General features: G+C 53.4%; 6 protein-coding genes across 6 annotated transcripts; 2 read left to right on the top strand and 4 right to left on the bottom strand.

Moving 5' to 3' along the window:
• Window positions 1–265: 265 nt before the first annotated feature.
• On the bottom strand, window positions 266–4,777 carry UHO2_04247 (putative DNA topoisomerase II; the record flags this gene model as incomplete). The annotated part of the gene is made up of 1 exon (XM_041555920.1): window positions 266–4,777. The coding sequence occupies one exon, from the start codon at window positions 4,775–4,777 to the stop codon at window positions 266–268; it is 4,512 nt and encodes a 1,503-aa protein (XP_041411854.1).
• Window positions 4,778–5,836: 1,059 nt separating this feature from the next.
• On the bottom strand, window positions 5,837–8,380 carry UHO2_04248 (related to mitochondrial seryl-tRNA synthetases; the record flags this gene model as incomplete). Its single annotated transcript, XM_041555921.1, has 1 exon — window positions 5,837–8,380. One exon carries the CDS (start codon window positions 8,378–8,380, stop codon window positions 5,837–5,839), a length of 2,544 nt encoding a protein of 847 aa, XP_041411855.1.
• A 524-nt stretch (window positions 8,381–8,904) lies between these two features.
• On the top strand, window positions 8,905–10,047 carry UHO2_04249 (putative prohibitin PHB1; the record flags this gene model as incomplete). The annotated part of the gene is made up of 1 exon (XM_041555922.1): window positions 8,905–10,047. One exon carries the CDS (start codon window positions 8,905–8,907, stop codon window positions 10,045–10,047), a length of 1,143 nt encoding a protein of 380 aa, XP_041411856.1.
• A 273-nt stretch (window positions 10,048–10,320) lies between these two features.
• Window positions 10,321–11,434, bottom strand: UHO2_04250 (uncharacterized protein; the record flags this gene model as incomplete). The annotated part of the gene is made up of 4 exons (XM_041555923.1): window positions 10,321–11,067; window positions 11,141–11,156; window positions 11,263–11,309; window positions 11,402–11,434. The coding sequence occupies 4 exons, from the start codon at window positions 11,432–11,434 to the stop codon at window positions 10,321–10,323; spliced, it is 843 nt and encodes a 280-aa protein (XP_041411857.1).
• A 559-nt stretch (window positions 11,435–11,993) lies between these two features.
• Window positions 11,994–13,145, top strand: UHO2_04251 (uncharacterized protein; the record flags this gene model as incomplete). Its single annotated transcript, XM_041555924.1, has 1 exon — window positions 11,994–13,145. One exon carries the CDS (start codon window positions 11,994–11,996, stop codon window positions 13,143–13,145), a length of 1,152 nt encoding a protein of 383 aa, XP_041411858.1.
• A 154-nt stretch (window positions 13,146–13,299) lies between these two features.
• Window positions 13,300–18,912, bottom strand: UHO2_04252 (uncharacterized protein; the record flags this gene model as incomplete). The annotated part of the gene is made up of 1 exon (XM_041555925.1): window positions 13,300–18,912. The coding sequence occupies one exon, from the start codon at window positions 18,910–18,912 to the stop codon at window positions 13,300–13,302; it is 5,613 nt and encodes a 1,870-aa protein (XP_041411859.1).
• Window positions 18,913–19,405: the final 493 nt, after the last annotated feature.

The raw sequence follows: 19,405 nt of genomic DNA on the forward strand, positions 1-19,405 counted from the left end.
TTGGGATTTAGCCTCAGAGAGATCATGAGAACCTCATTGGCGATGCGGTCTGTGAACATGTGTCTTGCGTCACAGCTATGACAGTCTTTGGCTCTCGGCTCGCCTGACGGCTGATGCAGTCAGTCACTAAATTATCACTCAGAGGCGTCGGAGAGCGGAACGAAACGTTACGATTACCCAAACGGAACAGAGACAAAACAGAACGTAACAAAAACACGACGGAACACTAAACTACAATGGCTGCTACGCCATCCTACAGGCTCCGTTAGAAGTCGTCGTCATCGTCCGAAGCATCATCAACCGTGTACTTGGTCTTTGCCGAAGCCGAACGAGCGGATCGACCCGACTTACGGGCAGGGGCGGAAGGACCGGGACTGTCAATGCTGAACGAGTCTTCCGTGTCGGAAGCTGGAGCAGCGGCCTTCTTGCGACCAAGACCGGTTGCAGTCTTCTTCGTAGCGGCAGGCTTGGCAGCGGTTGCCTTCTTGTTCTTCGGAGCGGCGATCAGTATATCCTTATCGTCGTCAGAGAGAGAGAAAGTCTTGGCAGTAGCAGTCTTCTTGGCCGCGGCAGGCTTAGCACTGCTGCTGCCGCTGCTTCCGTTGGCGGTCTTGCGGAAGAGAGGGGCAAGCTTGATGCTTTCTTTGCTGTCTCCAGCATCATCATCAACATCGATGACCTCAGAGGTTGCCGCGCGAGAAGTGGTGGCAGATCGAGAAGCAGCACCATTTGCACGCGGCTTCTTTCCGTTGGCGGTGGTGCCAATCAGCTTAGCCATGTCGTCATTGTCCAATGCATCAGCAGCGGCACGCTTCCTTGCTGGACTAGCGCGGGCAGGGGCAGCCTTCTTCTTGGCAGCAGTACTTGATGGCTTGAAGTCATCCTCCGAGTCATCACCGTCAAGACCGTCCATAGCATCGTCATCCTCCTCTTCGCCGTCCGAGTTGAGAGGCTTCTCGAGAACTTTACGAGCAGCGCCACCTTTAGGAGCAGGCTTCTTGATCTGCTTCCCCTTCTTCATCTTGAACGAGACATCCTTGAGTCGACGCTCATCCTCAGCCAACATCTCCTCCCAAAGTTCGAGGAATTTAGCGAGGTCCTCATCCCAAAGGTTCTGAGGCGAGCGACCGATCAAGATCTTGAGCTCTTCCTCCTTGGCATCACGCTCCTTGAGAAGCTTGTCCACCTTCTCCTTAGTCAAGTTGTAGATGGCCATGTTGAGCAAGTAGTCGTAATCCGAGTCGGAAGAGATCTCCTCATCGTCAATGGGATCCGTGTCCTCGATCTCGGCGGCGACCGTGGCTTTGCCCGACTTCGGGAAGGGTCGGAAGTCCTTCTGACGTAACTCTGCAACAATATCAGCACGCTTCCGGTTCGAGACGATGAGCTGACGAGAGATGATCATCTGGACGAAGCGAGCCTGATTCGAGAGACGGTCGTACATGAGCTTGAGTTGATCCACAAGATGCTCCTTTCGCTTCTGATAGTACGACAGACGGAGGAGATAGAAGTTTTCGAGAATCTCCTCAGGAGAAGAGTACTTCTTGATCTTGCCATCCTGGTCGAAGAGCACCATGTTGGTGGTAGAAATCTGACTTGAGGTCTTGAAGAAAGCCTCAACACCCTTTTCAGCGATCTCGGCTTGACCCTTGGCGTTGAGCTCGACGATAAAGTGCACCGTGGACTCGGTGTGGTACTCCTTGTAGTCCTTGATGGTGGAAGGCACCTTCTCGGTCGAGAGGATGCGCTCCTCGAGACTCTCCTTGTAGGTTGAGGTCCAGGTACGGATGGGCAACTCGGTGATTTCATATGTTTTCTCGTCGATCTGAGTCACACGACCGCTCAGCTTGTATCGACCGGGCGCGAATTCCTCGATGTCACCGGTGAAGCCACGGTACCACGGCTTCATGGGGACGACGTCCTCACCAGCCATGCGTCGTCGCAAGTTGGCAACAATGTCATGCGGGTTGTAGTTGGGCACGAAGGTAGACCATCCAGTACCGATACCTTCGGCACCGTTGAGCAGCACCTGAGGAACAACAGGCATGTACCACTGCGGCTCGATACTCTGTCCATCATCGTCCAAGTATTCAAGCAGCGCATCGTCGTTCTGAGGGAACAAGGCACGCGTGATCTTTGGCAGCGCGGTGAAAATATACCTGGCCGAGGCAGCATCCTTACCACCAAGCAAACGAGTACCGAATTGACCCCTTGGCTCGAGCAAGTTAACGTTGTTGCTACCCACAAAATTCTGTGCGAGACCAACGATGGTCATGGTGAGCGACTGTTCACCGTGGTGGTAGGCTGTGGTACCAGACACGTGACCGACGAGTTGAGCAACCTTGATTTCACCGTCGCCCTTGCGGTTGAACGTGCCAAAGATCACCTTTCGCTGACCTGGCTTGAGACCATCAACAGCAGACGGGATCGAACGCATGTTGTCGGCCATCGAGAAGAGGATGAGCTCCTTGTTGATAAAATCGGCGTAGGGAATCTTGTCGATGTTGTGGTCGAGGTAGGTTCCAGGACGGAACTGACGGAGCCACTCCTTTCGATCGTCCGCTTTCTTCTTGTTGAAAGCAAGATCGATCAGCTCGCGATCACCATCTTTGGTGGTATCAAAGGGCAACATGTGCTTGTCCATAGCACGGAAATACTTTTTGGCGTCTTGCGAGTCCGAGGTTCCGAGACCCTTGTAGTACTTGATGCGCCAACCCTTTCCGTTGCTGTTGGCTTCCTTCCAAGTCATGTACTCGGGAATCGTGAAGAAGGAGAGCTCCTTCTTACCCTTGCTACACTTGACAATGGGAGTGATGAACTCGACGAGGAAATTAGGAAGCTTGAGCAGCGAGGGGTAGAAGTGGTCGAGGAAGTTGATGATGAGACCCTTGATGTGCGAACCATCGTGATCCTGATCGGTCATGATCATGATACTGCCGTATCGCAAACTGCTGACGTCAAGGTACTGCTTGCCGTGCTGCAGACCGATGATCTCCTTGATCGCTTTGATCTCGGCATTCTTCATGATCTGATCGTGAGTCGCTTCACGGACATTGAGAAGCTTACCACGAAGCGGGAAAACACCGTAATTGTCACGACCCACCTCGACAAGACCAGCCACAGCAAGCGCCTTGGCGGAGTCACCTTCGGTGAGGATGAGAGTGCAGTCCTTGGCTTTCCTGCCACCAGCGTTGTTGGCATCTTCAAGCTTGGGAATGTTGGTGATTCTGGTGCGCTTGTGTCCATCGGTCTTCTTAAGCGCCTGATCCTGTTTGTAGCGGGCGAAGCTAACAATGTTGTCAACTACGCCAGACTTGATGATCTTCCTGGCAAAGTCGTCAGTGAGTGTCCACTTGCTGCCGAAAGCGCTCTGCTTGAGCGTAAGGGTTTCCTTGGTCTGTCCGTCGAAGGTGGGGTTGACAATTTGACAGTTGACAAAGACCCAGAGTTGCTGTCGGACCTGGTTAGGCATGACTTTGCCGGTCTTTTTGTCCTTCTTTACCTGCTCGATGAGGCGCGAGATGACCTGGTCAGCAACGTGATCGACGTGCTTACCACCTTTGATGGTGGCAATGTTGTTGACGAACGAGACCTGTCGAAACTCGCCATCTGAGACGGCAAAAGCAACTTCCCAGTTGCGTCCCTTATCAACGGTTGACTCGTAGATGATAGCGGGCTTGGGAGCAGCGCCGGCGGGAAGATCTTCACCATCCTCGTTGGCTTTACCGCCAAGCTCGTTGATGGCTGTGACGTACATTTCGACGTACTGCTTGAAGTTCTTGATCTTGAGGACTTCACCATTGAGGGTAACCTTGATACCTTTGACGGTACCTGCCATATCGTAGACACGCTTGAGCATGAGGGCCTCGATGTGGTCGTCAATGGACTCCATGCCGAAGAGGGCAAAATCGGGTTTGAAGGTGATGCAGGTGTACTCGTCGTTCTTCTTGTGCGAAGTGATCTTCGGCTTGCCCTTCTCGTGCATGTTGCTAGTGAAAGTCTGCTTATACTTGCACTGGTTCTTGGCATCAGCAGTCTCGACAGTGAACTCGGTTGAGTAGATGTTGGCGAGCTTGGCACCGTAACCGTTTCTACCACCGGTGACCTTGGCTTCGTCATCGTTGTAATTGGAGGAAGTGAGGAGGTGACCAAAGATGAGCTCGGGGATGTAGACGCCCTCTTTCTCGTGCATCTCGACAGGGATACCATGACCGTTGTTCCAGACGCTGATGGTGCCCTCGTCGCGCTTGACCTCGACCTTGAGGTGAGTCATGTTGGGATCACGCGCTTTGTTATCAGCAGCATTGACGAGAATCTCGTCAAAGATCTTGTAGAAACCAGGGACGTATGTGGTCTCGCGGTAGGCCATCTGCTGCTTGGTCTTGTCGTAGACCCAAAGCTTCTCTGTATGTTTCTCGACACTGCCGATGTAGGTATCGGGACGCTTGAGAATGTGTTCGAGTTGAGAGAGCTTCTGGTAGGTCTCGGAAGCACTCTTGCCGTTGGAAGACTTGCTGGGCGCAGGGGGCTGAAAGGAGACATCAGCCTCGCTGTCCATCATGCTGACATCGGGGTCGCTGTCGGCTCCGTTGCTGTTGCGCTTCGAGAGCGGCTGCTTCTTTGGCTTGACAGCACCGTTGGCCTTGGAGGCGCCCGCTTTCGCAGTAGTGGCCTTGAGCTTGGCTGCTGCAGGCTTAGCTTTAGCAGCTGTCTTCTTGGCAGGAGCAGGGAGGATGAAGCCCTCGGACCCGTCTGACATGTAATCGGATTCGGACATCTTGAGTGTTGTGGTGGACAAGAGGCGAAGTGATGCGGGCGGCACGGGAATCGATGAGGCAAGGGATGGGTATAAACAAGACGAACGAGGCCTAGGAATCGGGAGTGGTAATCGTGAAAGATGGCCTAGGGAAGCGAGCAGAACTCGTGAGCAGGGCTCAGCACTTGGAAGGAGTTTGGCGGCACCAGGCAGCCAGATGTTGGGAGGAATGGTGGAATACCCTCACTGATCGAGGTCTTCTTCAGCTGCTCAGAGGAAAAGCAGCTTGTTGTGGAAAGCAAAGAACAAAAGTACAGTCGAGGTCGAATTCCTTGAGGAGGTGGTGATGGAAGAGGAGAAGAGGAGGATGCAAAGTTGGCAACCAAACTGAGCAAGTTGAACGTGGGCGAAAACAACTCAGCTGAAAGTGTTTTGCCGCGTCAACTACTCTCAGCAACAAGAAGAAAGCAACACTTAGCTTTTGCTGCACGTGACTTGGCGTGCGCAACTAAGGTGGACTACACGCGCGTCGCAAGCCGCTCAATCGGCTTTGTTTGCTTTGTTTGCTACCTCAACTCCTCTAGGTCGCACCTCGCTGTCTGTCTCACGTATCCACATCCTCTGCCTTTACCTCATTGTCATCTCAAGCTCTCTTCTTGACAAAGGGTGATTAATACTTCAAATGCAGCTGAACAAGGCAGTCCAGCATCAAGCAGGAGAGAGCATCTCCATAGCATGTCTTCGCACGAAGCAACTTGGTCGTAGTGTGATGAAAGTTCAAGTCAGACGCGTCCCCTTACTGGACTTCTTGGCAGAGGACTGAATTTTGAAAATTTTCTTGCTTGTACGCTAGATTTAGATGATCATCATGAAATTACCCTTCAACTATGAAGGCGTAGTTAAGTTAGCACCTTTTCGGCAGGACGCGCGTGTGCACGTGACGATTTTGTCTCTGTTACATTACTCCAGTCACACAGCCATAATTCTTCCTCTCTTGTAATGTGTCCCGTTGCGACTGGTGTCAGTGTATATGACATAGCCTGAGTGGCTGATTGCGATGTCTATAAGTGTCGAGTTGCATTATGAGGCCACATTTGGTCTCTTCCGCAGCGACACAGTCCGAAGAGCCAAGGTCTTGAGCGGTTCGAGGACTCTGCGTGAAAAAGGCCCCGCCAACGCAACGGAAGCGCCAATACGGACAGGAATCAAGGTCTTGACCAGGATGTAAGCGGCAACCATATTGGCAAACGAGCCTGCCAGGTGGCTCGACTTGCCGAGGTCATCAGCTGCAGCGATAGTCTCTGCGTCTTGCTTCTCGAATCCAAGGTAGCCTTTCCTCCTGCAGTAGCGTTCGAAGCGCTCCTCTTTCGAGCGGGCCCATGCTTGGAAGCGAGCACCGAGCGAGGTGGGGTCTTGGCTGCTCTGCTGTTCCGCATCTCCAAGCAGCCAGTTCAAGACTGATGCTCCGACCCCCAGCGCTCCGAAGATGTAGAACAGCAGAACGAGTGGCACAAGTGCGGTGAGCTCGTGCAAGATGAGGAAAGACGCGACCATCGTTGAAACGTTTGTTCCGTTCTTCTTTGCAATTGATCGAACTTGTGCCAATGCTCTTTGCAAACGTGTCTGCGAGCCGACATTGAGCTTGCCCGTGTGCAGCCAAGTGACATTAGGATCCTTTTCGCCCGCGAGCCAAAACGGCTTCAGAGTATCCGGAAGAACAAGCTTTTCGTTCTCAAGACCATGATTTTCGAGGATTGCAAGGATAAGTCGCGGAATCGCAGCTGCTGTAGCATTGAGCGTATGCACTGTCGGACAACGCGGGTCGTATCCAACCGTTGGCGCAGTGGAAATCGATGATGGCAAGACTGTACGCGCCATCTTGATCCCAAGTCGCAAAGCTTGGTAGTTTATGCAGTTGGACGCGGACGACACTTCGCCCCATGATCCACGTCCTGGCATCCACACTTCGATGTCGTACTTGCGGTACGCACTGGCTCCGAGTTCTTCCGTTGGCATGTCAAGTACACGATAAGGAAGACCCAAGCCTCCGATCACCTCCTCCTGAATGCCACGCAACTCTTCCAGCATGGCGTTACTCTCCTCCCCTTCACCGCTCGTCGCGACGAACATTTCGATCTTGCTGAACTGATGCACACGGTACAAGCCGCGTGTATCAGCACCCCTAGCACCCGCCTCAGCACGGAAAGCATGCCCAAGCGCGACGAGCTTGATCGGCAACCCTGTCCTTTCAATCAGGAAATCTCTTCCGGACTTCCAACTCTGGCTCTTTCCGCCCTGCTTTGGTTTTTTGAATGTGCGTGCTGCGAGCAAAGCAGCCAGTGGAATTTCTGCTGTGGCGGCTAGGCACAGGTCGTTTGACAAATCCTGATCCTGATCTGAGCTCTTGCTCTTTGTGTTCTCGAGCAAGTAGGTTTGCTGAGCCTTGTCGTCTCTTGGACGGAAGCCGCAACGGTCGGCCACTTCGGCGCGCACGACATCAGGAGGTGATACCGCCAAAAACCCATTGCGTACTGCGATCGACATGGCGTACTGCGACAGCGCATGTTCCAGCATGCTGATGCTGCCAAGCAAAAAGGGCCACGATCTCCCGGTTGCCAGAGTTCCCGAAATGATGTCGACCTCGGAACCTTCTGCTAATGATGCAACTAAGAGATGATCTCGCTCCGGGTCTGCTTCCGGCCCATTGGGGAAATCTTTGACTTGGATTGCTGATTGATTCCATGACTCCTTCATGACGTCGAACTCGGTCGGTAGCAGGTTGAGAGGATCTTTGACAGAGACCAGCACTGCGTTCCCCTCCGGTCCAACTGGAACATCGGGATGACAGTGGTTTGGCCATGAGGAGCGAATCTTCAGGCTCCTGGCTCGGATTTCTTCCTCCTGCTTGGAAATATTTTCCAGCTCCTGTTTGATCTTCTTTACCCGTTTCCGGAGCTCCTTCAAATGTTGCTCCTGCTGGTCCTTTGCTGAAGTATCCGTGCTTGTCTCGCTTGTCTCGCTGCTTTCGCTAGCTGGCTCGTCGGCAGATTTCACTTCCTCCGACCCTGCTGCGACGTCCGTTTTGAGCTTTTCTTTCTTGGAGGCTATATGCCGCAATCTTAAACGCTTTTGCATGACGTTCCCTATCTTATTTTGCTCCTGCTGCAGTTCCATTTCCTTCTCACGCAGCAAGTAAAGAGTGTGTCGAGCTTCTCGTAGCCATTTGAGGTCCGCCTCGTCGAATTTCATATTTCGAAGCTGCATATCCCGTTTGGCTTGGTCGATGGACTCGTTCCTGACGCCTCTCCCTGGATGCTGCGGAGGCAGGGTTCTTGATGTACGATAATGAGCAGTGGGAGGGTCTTGCGATGTCGCATCGCTGCCATTCGATTGAGCATTTGCCTTCGAAGATGATGCAGAACTGGCTTTGGAAAAGCTTTTGTTGATCCCAAGCGTGGCCCGTGATGTAGACGCAAGCCGCGAACCACAGTCAACGTCCGTTGTCAGACGAAGGATCCGAGGGCGACGCAGGGTCCGCAAGATTGGTCCCGTCGATCCAGGGACCATCATACTAGCTGAACGCAATTGAAGCGCAACGATAGTGAGAGCTTGACTCCTAGACATGGCGCTACTGTTGAGGCCAGAAGATGATGTTGGAAGGCAGAAGCATTCCAGCTTTGCTCTGTCATTGAGGTTGAACAAAAAAGGAACAGGGTTCTGTCAGTTAGCGAAGCAACCCGAAGGTGAAGTCTTCCCTTTTCAAAAAAATTCAAATTTTTTTCAAATTTTTTCAAATTTTTTCAAATTTTCCATTTTTTTTTTCCTCGAGGCTCTCGCCACAATAATTGAGCAGTGACATCGTACTTAGACTCTCTCCCCGATCGTTGATCATCGGGACCCGTACGATTTACATTTTCTCATCAGGAAGGTCCGACTTTTTTGAGCTTTGCCTCGATCTGTCAAAACTCATCCGTACGAAAAAGGGGACGCTCAGCCAGGCTTACGTTTGAAGCGCGATCCAAGCGTGAGTTGAGCTCAGCACAAGCCAAGAGGGCTGCAAGCATCTTCCAGCTTTGTCGTCGCTACCAGGTGGTCTCAATTTCCTCGTCTCACCTAGCATCACACATCTCTCCAATCCTATACCGATCATGTCCAATTTGGCTTCTCGCTTCGCCGTCCCACTGGGGCTCGGCTTCATGGCGCTTCAGGCCTCTCTCTACGACGTTCCAGGTGGCTACCGTGCGGTCATGTTCGACCGATTCCAGGGTGTTAAGAACATTGCAACCAGCGAAGGCACTCACTTCCTCGTACCTTGGCTCCAGAAGGCTATCCTGTACGATGTTCGTATCAAGCCACGCAACATCTCCACCACTACCGGTTCCAAGGACTTGCAGATGGTCTCTTTGACTCTCCGTGTGCTCAGCCGACCCGACATTCAGCATCTTCCTAAGATTTACCAGTCTCTCGGCGCCGACTATGACGAACGTGTTCTTCCTTCCATTGGTAACGAAGTTCTCAAGGCTACGGTAGCTCAGTTTGACGCTGCTGAGCTCATCACCCAGCGAGAGGTTGTCTCTGCTCGTATTCGCGAGGATCTTCTCAAGCGAGCTAGGGAGTTCAACATTGTCCTTGAAGACGTCTCCATCACCCATATGACTTTTGGCCAGGACTTCACAAAGGCAGTAGAGCAGAAGCAGATCGCACAGCAGGATGCTGAGCGTGCTAAGTTCATCGTCGAGAAGGCAGAGCAGGAGCGACAGGCCTCCGTTATCCGTGCAGAGGGTGAAGCCGAGGCTGCGCAGACCATCTCGAGAGCATTGGAGAAGGCTGGTGACGGTCTCCTTACCATCCGAAGAATCGAGGCTTCTAAGGACATCGCTTCAACACTCAGCGGTGCTAAGAACGTCACTTACCTGCCACACGGTCAGGGCATGCTGTACGTATCATCTTTGATTGATAGCTTCTTGTCTGTTGTCACCCTAACTGACCGTCTTTTCCTCATTCCTTTGTTTCCGATTTCGTCCACAGTCTCAACATGCAGACTTAAAGTTGAACCACCCAGTCTCGTTGTGGTCAAACTCACCACATCTCTCGGTCCCTCACTTTGTAGTTCTATCTCCTTGCCTCCAACGCGATTACCGCCACATCTCACGCACAACATTCCATGTCATGATGATCTGACACAGGCTGAAACACCGAGCAAGTATATTCTCGAAATGAGTCAGGGTCGCATAAGTCACAGGACTCTAGGAGGAGGTGTTCCACACGCCTTGAGGATGAAGCCTCTGTAAGCAGCGAAAGATGTAAAAGGCTCAGGAGTCAGTACATCGGATCATCTGACTTGTCTTGGAGATTGGGCCTGCAACTCACCTCGGCAGGAATGTCGATGCTTGCAAGAGCGGTGAGCACCGACTTACCAGCCCAGAGCTCGAGGGTCTCGCACTCTTCTAGTGAGATAAAGGCTGCTGTGTTGCGGTTTGCGAAGCTGTTGAGTCAAGCCGAAAGTAAGAGTTGTGTCAATTCTCAGACCAATGCAATGGTCAATGCGGCCTGTGATGCCGTACTCACATCATCTGAACGGCACCGGTACGGATGTTTCCCTTGTGTACAGGCTCTTGACCGCTCTGCTTAGCCAGGTCGATAGCGTCGTTAGCAGCTGCAGCAAGGTGATTCAGCAAGAAGGTCTCCATCTCGAGTGTTGCTGCACCTGGCCTCCTCTCCCTGATCACGTCCATCAGATTAGCGTTGGCATCGACGAAGGCGGGGTCGATTCGACCTTGACTGCTATAGAAGCTGTCCGCGGAAGCGTTGACTGTGTTACCGACTGCTTTGGCCTCTTGGCCGCCGAAAAGTTCCGGACTCTTCTTTGGCTTATCTGACTCGAGTGCTGCCAGAAGGGCATCGTGGACCTCATGATCTGCGTCGAGGGGCTTTGTGATAAGATAAGGCTCGAGAGCTCCTGACCTGCGCTCGTCCGAGGTTATGTCGTGGTGGAAGTAGTCGTAGTTGCGAGAGATACCGAAAGAAGCTTTCGGCACGACGACGGTTCCGATGCCGTATTCGGGCTGCATCGAGCCACAGGAGCCGAGACGAACAATAATCATGTCTCCTTGAACGACCGCTCGGCACTCTCGGACGAAGAAGTCGACTACAGAGAAGCCCATGCCGATAGCAAGGATGGAGATGGGGACGCCCTTGTAGGTGCCGGTGAGGGTGAGGAAGTTTCGCTGCGAGTTGAACTCGAAGAGAGGCTTGCCGCCGTCAAAGGCTTTGGCGATGCGGTGAGCCCGGACTTGGTCGCCGACGGTGATCTACAGATAGAGATACAAACATGAACATCAAAATTGTCTCTTCGTTTCTTACCTGGAGTAGAGAAAGACTTACAATGCGATTTGCGACCCTAAGTTCGCAGTGAGCGTAGATGGTGGGGAACAGATGAAGGCATCGATAAGGTGAGTGAGGCTATTCAAGGATAAGTTGAACAAGACGCTTCACGGTGTACTCACTGTCCAGCCTTGGTGGCTACGTGGTAGGTTCGCCCTTGGACGTCTTGCTGTAGACGTCAACGTGGTCGAAAGTGGACATTTGCACGTTAGCTTGCTTCGCTTCATCAGGCTTGATGTCTCAACACTGATCATCACTTACCGGAAAGTTAGCGTTGCTGAGGTTGTCCTTCATCTTGAGCCTGTGAGAAATCGATGCGATGTGCGATGGAGGACGAAGAAGGTCGAGCGAAAGTCGAAGCTGTTCTTATCTCTGATACGGGAGAGAACAACAATGTCCTGGAAGAACGTTGCGGGGTTGTCGGCTTGGAGAGTCCGGGGAACACGAAGCATCTGTGCAAGCTGCTGTTGCCAAGTTGCTTCACCTTGCACTTTTTGTCAAGGTCATTCCGAAGATCCGAAGACGCGGAGGGCGGAGATAGCCGATGTGTATAGGCTATCGCGATACGATGAGAGCGGTTGAAACACGCATCGGCGATCTGTCGGCAGCTGCAGTATGCGCTCATGGGCAGGGATGACGCAAATATAGCGCTCAGCACTTTCTATGATTCCTCTTAGCCATTCCGGTCCCCACCTTTGTACCTCGCTTGTCTAGTGCACTCGACTTTCTTCTTCACCATCACATCTCCGTACCAGGACACCTGCACCTTAACACTACAGCCGCAGCGAGCACCAGAAAGACCCCCACCCTCTCTTGCAGCTCTTGCGTACCGGCAGGCATTACCTAGTTCAAGATGGTCGATCCAGCATCATGGGCAAAGATGTTCTTCCGTTCCGTCTTCTCTGTCTTCAGTCCCTCAACAACGACAGTCTGGCAGAACAACATCGCCTACTCCATCACACTGCACAACCCTCGTGTGCTCCTCTACCGGGGTCCGGAAACCTACATCACCTTCTCCATCTACGCGCAAGCCTTCTCCGCTGAGGCACGCAAGCAGCTCGATGGCCTTTCTTCCGGCCAGGTCACCGAGATCGTAAAGGGCACGAATGTTCAGCTCGTACAAAAGGGATGGATCGCCGGTGCTGTCGGTTGGAACGCTGCTGGATACATGGGTGTAGCTACCAAGAAGGGTTGGGACATTACACCTAAAGGCAACGCTTCGTGGAAGGACACTCAGGCGGAGTCCTCCTCCCTCTCGATCCAGCAACAGGAAGACGAAGACTACGGAGAGAAGCCTCAGCGTCACTCATCCTCAAGCAGCTCGACGGAGGAGTATGAGATGCAGAAGCTTGGCAAGTCCGACTCTGCTTCCACGGCTTCATCTGAGCTCAAGGAGACCAGACACATTGCACTCAAACGCAAGGAAAAGATTGACAAGCAGATCCGTGCCCAGTCGTCCAGCGTTGACACTGTTGATACTGGCTCTTCCTCCTCCACTCGTGTTCTCGGTACCTACAAGTGCCGTATCCCCGTCGAAACCGGTGATGGCTACTTCCGTCTCTGGGTCACTGTTCCCTCAGCCGTATCTCGAGGTCAAATCGGTATCGGAAGCCCAACTTTCCGTCTTTTCTCCTTCTCTCTCACATCGGCTTCTCCTCGTGGTGCCGCTCTTCTTCCGGTGCCCGTCATTGTTCCAGAGCTCGCCCTTCGCTCCATCTCTCTCGCTCTTACCACTTTGCTGTACGGTCTCTTTCCAGTCGCCGCTATCATCGACAAGATCCTCCCCAGGTGGATGTCTCGAAAGTTCATCAACTGGATCTACACTCGTGTCGGCGCAAAGGGTAAAACTGATCAGCTCAAAGAAAAGTACCAGGTCGACAGGAAGGTGGAACAGGCTAAAGAACAGGTAAAGAAGGTTCCCTTTGCAAGTGCTGGTATTAGGACCGATTGGGATATCGAAAGAGATGCTAAGCGTGGTCGTGGTGGATGGTCTTACTACTGGTGATCACACGTTGGCCTAACCTCAAGGTGTCTCGAAAGTATTTATGTACCTCAAAACAGTCAGTCAATCTTGGCTCAGTAGGTATGATGTGAAATGTGTATTCTAATCTGTTTTCCAAAGAAAGTAGTTTCGACGTTGTTCGAGTCTGCGTTACAAGTTAGGAAGCAGGACTATCAAGGAAGCGCCTCGTGCGAGCAATCAAGTCTCTGAGATCGTTGACCTTGCTTGCCTTTGCTGGCTCCGATGTCGGCAGGGTAGATTCTTGAGAGGCATTCGATCCAGTCCGGATCTTCTTGCTGGGTGAACCGCTGCCCTTGTCCATCTCCATACCTCCATCGGCCTGTGCCCTGTACTCTGCCCAAATAGCCCTCGTCTCCGTCGCGACTTCCTCCACTGCCGCGCTACATAGCCTTCCAAACACCTCTTTCGCTTGCGTCCATTCTGCCTCCGTGTCCTGCCGGACGCCGAACCATGCTTCGTTTAACTTGCTAAGCGAGAGTCGGAAGAGTTGCTCGATGTACTGCCTATTGACTACTGCTAGTGTAAGTTGCAGCTCCGTTTCGTGCGGGCCTTTTGCCTGAAGAGAAGACAGCAGTTGCGATCGCAGATGCAATTTCTGCTCTTCTTCTGTCAGCTCGTCGATTTGCGATAGAGCCATACCGACCAATCCACTCTTGACGGGAGAAGGAAGGGGAAGCTCAATCTTGCGTTCTTCGGCCGGCTTGTCGTTCTCGTGAACAGTCTCTGACAGGCTGAGCACCGTGCGCAGGATGTGATTGGCGAGTGCGGTCAAGATCTGCAACGCCTTGCATGCCAACGCCTCGGTCTTGCTGCCAGCAACTTCCGAGCCTGACACCACCGGCCCGGGAAGACCACTGAGAAGGTCAAAGAGGAGCGCAGAAAGATGTCCCCACTGATCGCAGAAGTCCTGAACGACGTCTTCGAGCGTCGCTCGATGAGACCCATTGAGATGTAAGTAAGGGTTTGCTGTCACGTCCGGCAAGACACGCTGAAGCAAGGCTGCTAGCATGTCCTCGACCGAGACGGAAGCGTCGTCAAGTTGGAGGATGCCGATTCGCTCGAACACGCTGTTGGGCTTTGACGGGTCCAGTCCGAGATGGTTCAGCAAACTTTTCTGCTTGGCGTTAGCCGCGACGTCAGCGTCAGCATCGGTCATCTCCACGTCGTCGGTGCCATCAGTGCTCGAGTCGCCCCATGTAACCACAAGGAGTCGACAAGCAAGATGGCTCCCCCTGATAAGCTTGAAGGATGAAATCATCTCCAGTCTCTTCCGATCGCTTACGAGAGCGTTGCGTCTCTCAACTACCGGTTTGGCTTGAGCAGCAGCAGGGTTCGTCTCGAAGATCACAAGGCCTGGTTGGCTGTGCTCGTCAGCCTGAAGGACAGATTCTGGCGCAATGTCGTTGCCGTCGGAGCTAGGCGTGATGTCGGCGAGCTCGAGCTGTGATCCATCAGCAAGATCGACTTCGAGCACATCACGGTCGCTTTCTTCTTCGTTCCCATCTGACGGCGCAGAAGGCTTGAACCCAAACTTGACTCGAAGCCAGCTTGACGCCACATGTTGACCTGGAGCTCCGCAGTAGAGCACTACGAGCCTGTTCAAGTCTGCAGGTCGGAAGTGCAAGAGGAGCTCTTCGATGTGATCAGCCAGCTTCTCGAGCAACGAACCTTCAGCCCACAGCTGGTTGCGTTGGCGTCGTACTCGTGTCCATCCTTCAGTCAAGGCATCATCGCCTCGTCGTTGTGTCTCGCTGACAGTTTCGTCTTCGAGCTTACGCTTGAGCCGGGCTGCAGTGTTCAACTTCTGGTTCGTTACTGATGCGCGCTCGCCGGTAAGTAGAGACTGGCGGATCGAAAATGCGTGCTGTATCAGACTGGTCTGATCCTGAGAATGCTTTCCAACAGCTTTGCTATCAAGCGTGCTACTGACGCCTTCGACCTCGTTAGCTTGAATCCGTCCGAGGATGTTACGACGTCGAATCTCGCTTCTGATGGCCTCCAGTCTTTGTCGTTGTTGTTCGCGATCCCTTCGTTCTTCCAGAGCTTGAGTCCAGCGTGACCACGCACGCATAGCACAGCTTCGAGATCGGAACACGTCTGCGGCTGCAATCCGACTCGTCTCCTTGGCTGCCTCCAGAACATGCTCATCGGCCAGCTCCTGCCATAGTCTGCCCGTGAGACGAGTCACGAGCTGATCTCTTGAGGCAGCCCGACGGCGTTCCTCCTCTGCCTGCACAGCACTAGCGGCAGCCTTGGCAGCGGCGGAATGAACAACTTCGTTGGACAGTGCAGTGAACGCTCGCTTGACAGCATAATCTCGAGACGCTTCCTTGCGTTTGGCTTGCGCTTCCGCTTCAGCGTCCGCCTTCGCTGCTGCTGCTGCTTGCACAGAGGCATTTTCATCTGCATGTGAAGCTCGACGCTTCTGACTTGTCGGTGCAGAACTTGCGTTATCTTGCTTTGCGTCAGCAGCTCTGATGGGTGCAAAGGAGGGAAGCTTAGATTCCGTCTTGTTCTGTGCAGGCTCTTTGGCGCCCGCCGACGAGGAGAAGAAAGACGATGATGGCTTGCTCTGTTGAGATCCCATTTTGGCCGCAGCGTCGAATGTGAACGACGGCGCAGCAGATTGTTGCTCACTTCCCTGCTTTGAGTCGGTATCCGAGGTCGCAAACGGACTTTTGGCACCTGACCCGCCGAAAGAGAAGCTTGACATTGAAGAACGTTTCTGCGCTTCGGAGGACTGAGGACTCGGCACGGAGGCTTTGCTGCCGAATGGCGAAGTCGCCGTCGCACCCGGCTCTTGCTTTGTTTGGGACTCCTTGCCAAATGCCCCAAAGCTTGGCAAAGCAGGCTTTGTCGTGGTAGCTCCTTCCTTTGAAGCACTCGTAGAGTCTAAGAAGCCCCCAAATGTGTTCAAGGACGTAGAAAAGCTGGAGCTGTTATGAGCAGCGCCACCGTAAGCGGTTGGCGTGAAAGTGGACGCTGATGCTGAGAGCTTTGAGGGTGATGCAGAACCAAATGCGGTCGCTTGGCTCGTGTCTTGCTTTGCTTGCTGTTGACCGAAAGCGTTTGAGGCACCCATTCCAGACGATAATGCTGAGCTTTGCTGTGTACCGAAGCCGAAGGAAGACGGCCCACCTGCTGATGTAGACTTCGCAAAGGATTGGCTGGACGGTGCAGCAGCTGCCGGTCGACCAAGGCTGATGGCCGTGCTTGGTAGGGGTGCGCTTACACCGGACGCTCGTCCATCGACAACATCGGCACTTGTGTACGAGCCACGCTTCGCTTCGACGATTGTTGTGCTAAAAGGTGTCACGAGTGGTTTGTCCTCTTTAATGGTCGTGTTCCGATGAATCTTGACGCCGAAAAGAGTGCCCGATTCGTACTCCAGCTCGATTCCGAGGTGCTTCGTCATTGCGACGACCTGCTCGGCCGAGTCCATTCCCAGAACGTGTTGGACTCGCTCGATAGGAAGAGCCCTATGCTGAGCCATGTAAGCTTTAGACATGGCCTTGATCGCGCCGATACGGATGGAGCTGAACGAGTTCTCGGCAAGACAGGCCATCAGGTAGTTGACGTTCGGCTTGCGGAGCTCGGCGAAAAATTTAGAGAAGAAGTTGAGGGTTGCCTCCGTGTTCTTAGGCTGACCACGCTTCTCTAGGTTGTTCGATCGCTGTGCTAGTTGACGCAGGTTGATGGCAGTCTGAACGAGCGGCGATCGGAAAATGTCACCGGGGAGTAGCTCAGCCTCTCGCAGCGTTTCAGGATCTCGCAGATGAAGCAGCAGATTGTAAGCGCGGAATTCAGCTTCGTTTGGAGAAGTTTGATGGCCCACGTTACCAGTGCTGCCTGCAGAAGCCTTCCGGCGGTTGTCATCGTAAAACTCGATCAAACTGCGCATAGTCTTACGCAGCTGTTCGAGCTCCTGCTGTTCGCTCCAGCCTTCGGCGCCGGGTCCACCTCGCCAATGAAGACAGAGGATGTGGTACCTCGCGATGCGTTCGTGGCATTCGATGGCAATTGCGCCGCCTTCGCTTTGGACGATAAAGTCCTGACGCACAGCACGAGTACGATTCCAGAGGAAACCTTGCACCGATGTGAATCTTGAGTCGTTCGGATCAGCAGGTAAGAGGTCATGGAACAAGTAGTCGAGTGTCCGTTTGAGCACGGGAGGAGGACGAACATCCTCTGGCAGAGGCAGCTCGCGGCCAGCTGCGGGACGACGGTAGATCTTGACAGCAATGCGTGGATCGACTCGATCGGTGCCTGGATAGACTTCGAGTGGATCGAGTTCCTTCTGAAACTCTCGCTCTTCTCGCTCGAATTCAGGACACATGTCTTGACATGTACCGACGAGCTTGACCGCGAGCGCAAGATCCGTTGGCTTGTCAGGGTCCGGCAGGACGCCTGACTTGATGTAAGCGTTTCGCAATGCCTCTCTGCCTCCCTTCATCTCCAGGAAGCGATTGCCCTGTTTTGGTGCGTCTTCGAAGCGTTTCTTGCGGAGCTCATCTTCGTCCTCCATACCTTTTGTTGCGTCTGAAGCTTCGACCGGCGTCGAAGTGCCAGTGCGATCTTTCCTGAGAAAGTTAGAGAAGGAGCTGGTCGGAGCAGCGGATGCAGCAGATGCAGCAGGGGCTGCCGGTGCAGTGGCTGGTTGGTTGCTAGACGCTTTGGCGGCAGGAGCCTGGGGACGTGTCTGTGGCTGGAACGAGGAGAATGCAGAACCCAAGGACGAGCCGTTGGAGCTGCCACCAAATGCAGACGAAGAAGGCGTGCTTGCTGAGGTCCCGAAGGACGTTGTCGTATTCAAGCCGGATGCCGGAACAGAACCAGGCATCGTCACACTGCCGAAACTTGTGAAAGATGCTGGTTTGTCACTTGTAGCGGAGGAGCCAAAGGCAGACGTGTTCTGTGCGGAGCTACTAGATTGCTGTGAAAGAGAAGACGAGCTCGCATGGTTGGAAGAGGACGCTGTACCGAACGTAGGAAATGCAGAAGTACCATTCTGGGCTGAGGTCGACACACCGAAGGCGGATGACGAGACGGAAGCCTGAGCGCCTGACTGTGCTGCAGAAGACGAGGATGTTGGTGTGGATTGCATGTTGTTGAAAGTGGTCGATTTGTTGGCAAAGGGGCGTGGTCGTGGTCGAGGGGCTTGCATGTTGCTTGGATCCGCTTGAGTCTGTTGGTTCGTGTCGGCGTGTGATGCGAAGGGCCTGATAGGCCGGATTGTACCACCTCCACCTCTTCCGCCACGGAAGGAGGTTGAAAGCGGAGGCCTACCTTCCGCACCAGAACCGCTTGACCGGGAGGTGAAGGGTCTCGGTCTGTTTCCAAAAGTTGGTTGTTGCTGCTCTTGCGTTCGTTGTTGGTGCGACTGTTGCTGCTGTTGCTGCTGTGTGCCCGAGAACGGACTGGATGCGTTAAAATTGGACGACTGTGATGGAGGTCTTGGCCGCCCAGCGTGCGGACGCGAACGCCCGAAGCTAGACTGCTGTTGACTTTTGTTTGGTCCAGACCAGAAGGCTGACGAAGACGGATTCTGAGGCGTTGACGAAGAGAATGTGTTGGGAGGGGCGCTGCCGGATGACGATGATAATGATGTTGGAGTCTGTGGTCGAGCGAATGCGTCAAAGCCAGAGGGGACTTTCGGTGCGTTTGGTCCGGGGCCTGAGTTGGTACCGAATCCTGGATTAGACCCAAACGCTGATCCCCCTCCGGATCCAAAGCTATTGCCTTGTTGCATTTTCGATGCTGTAATGGCTTCTGCCGTAGCAGAGAGCTGATGCTAGGCCCCGATGTTTACCGCGGCTGCATGTCCTGAGTGTGATGTATGACAGTGAGCGGCAAAGAAGGAGCGTGAGATCTGGATGATACTTGCCGCGGAGGCTGTGTGATCTACGGTGGTAAGTGGTGAAGGTAGTCCGCGCCTTCACAAGCATTTCAAGCTCATTCCCCGAGACATTGAGGTTCATCGACCGAATTCCGAATTTTTGTCAACTGTCAAATATGGCGGAGATCATGTGTTATAACTGCTGGAGATTGCGATCCAGTGCGACGCCAAAGGATGACGCGGGGCCGATCCGGTTAGATGACCGATCTGATCTCACCAGAGATCGGGTGCAACACAGTCCCGCCCGTTGTCATGGTAGATCATTAAGTTGAAGTACTCCCACCTTCGGCATGTGCCGCTCACATGTATATATATCTCATAGAGAGCACTAGGCTCTCGCCACATT

Source organism: Ustilago hordei (assembly GCF_900519145.1).
Source record: "Ustilago hordei strain Uho2 genome assembly, contig: UHO2_contig_08, whole genome shotgun sequence".
Taxonomy (NCBI): domain Eukaryota; kingdom Fungi; phylum Basidiomycota; class Ustilaginomycetes; order Ustilaginales; family Ustilaginaceae; genus Ustilago; species Ustilago hordei.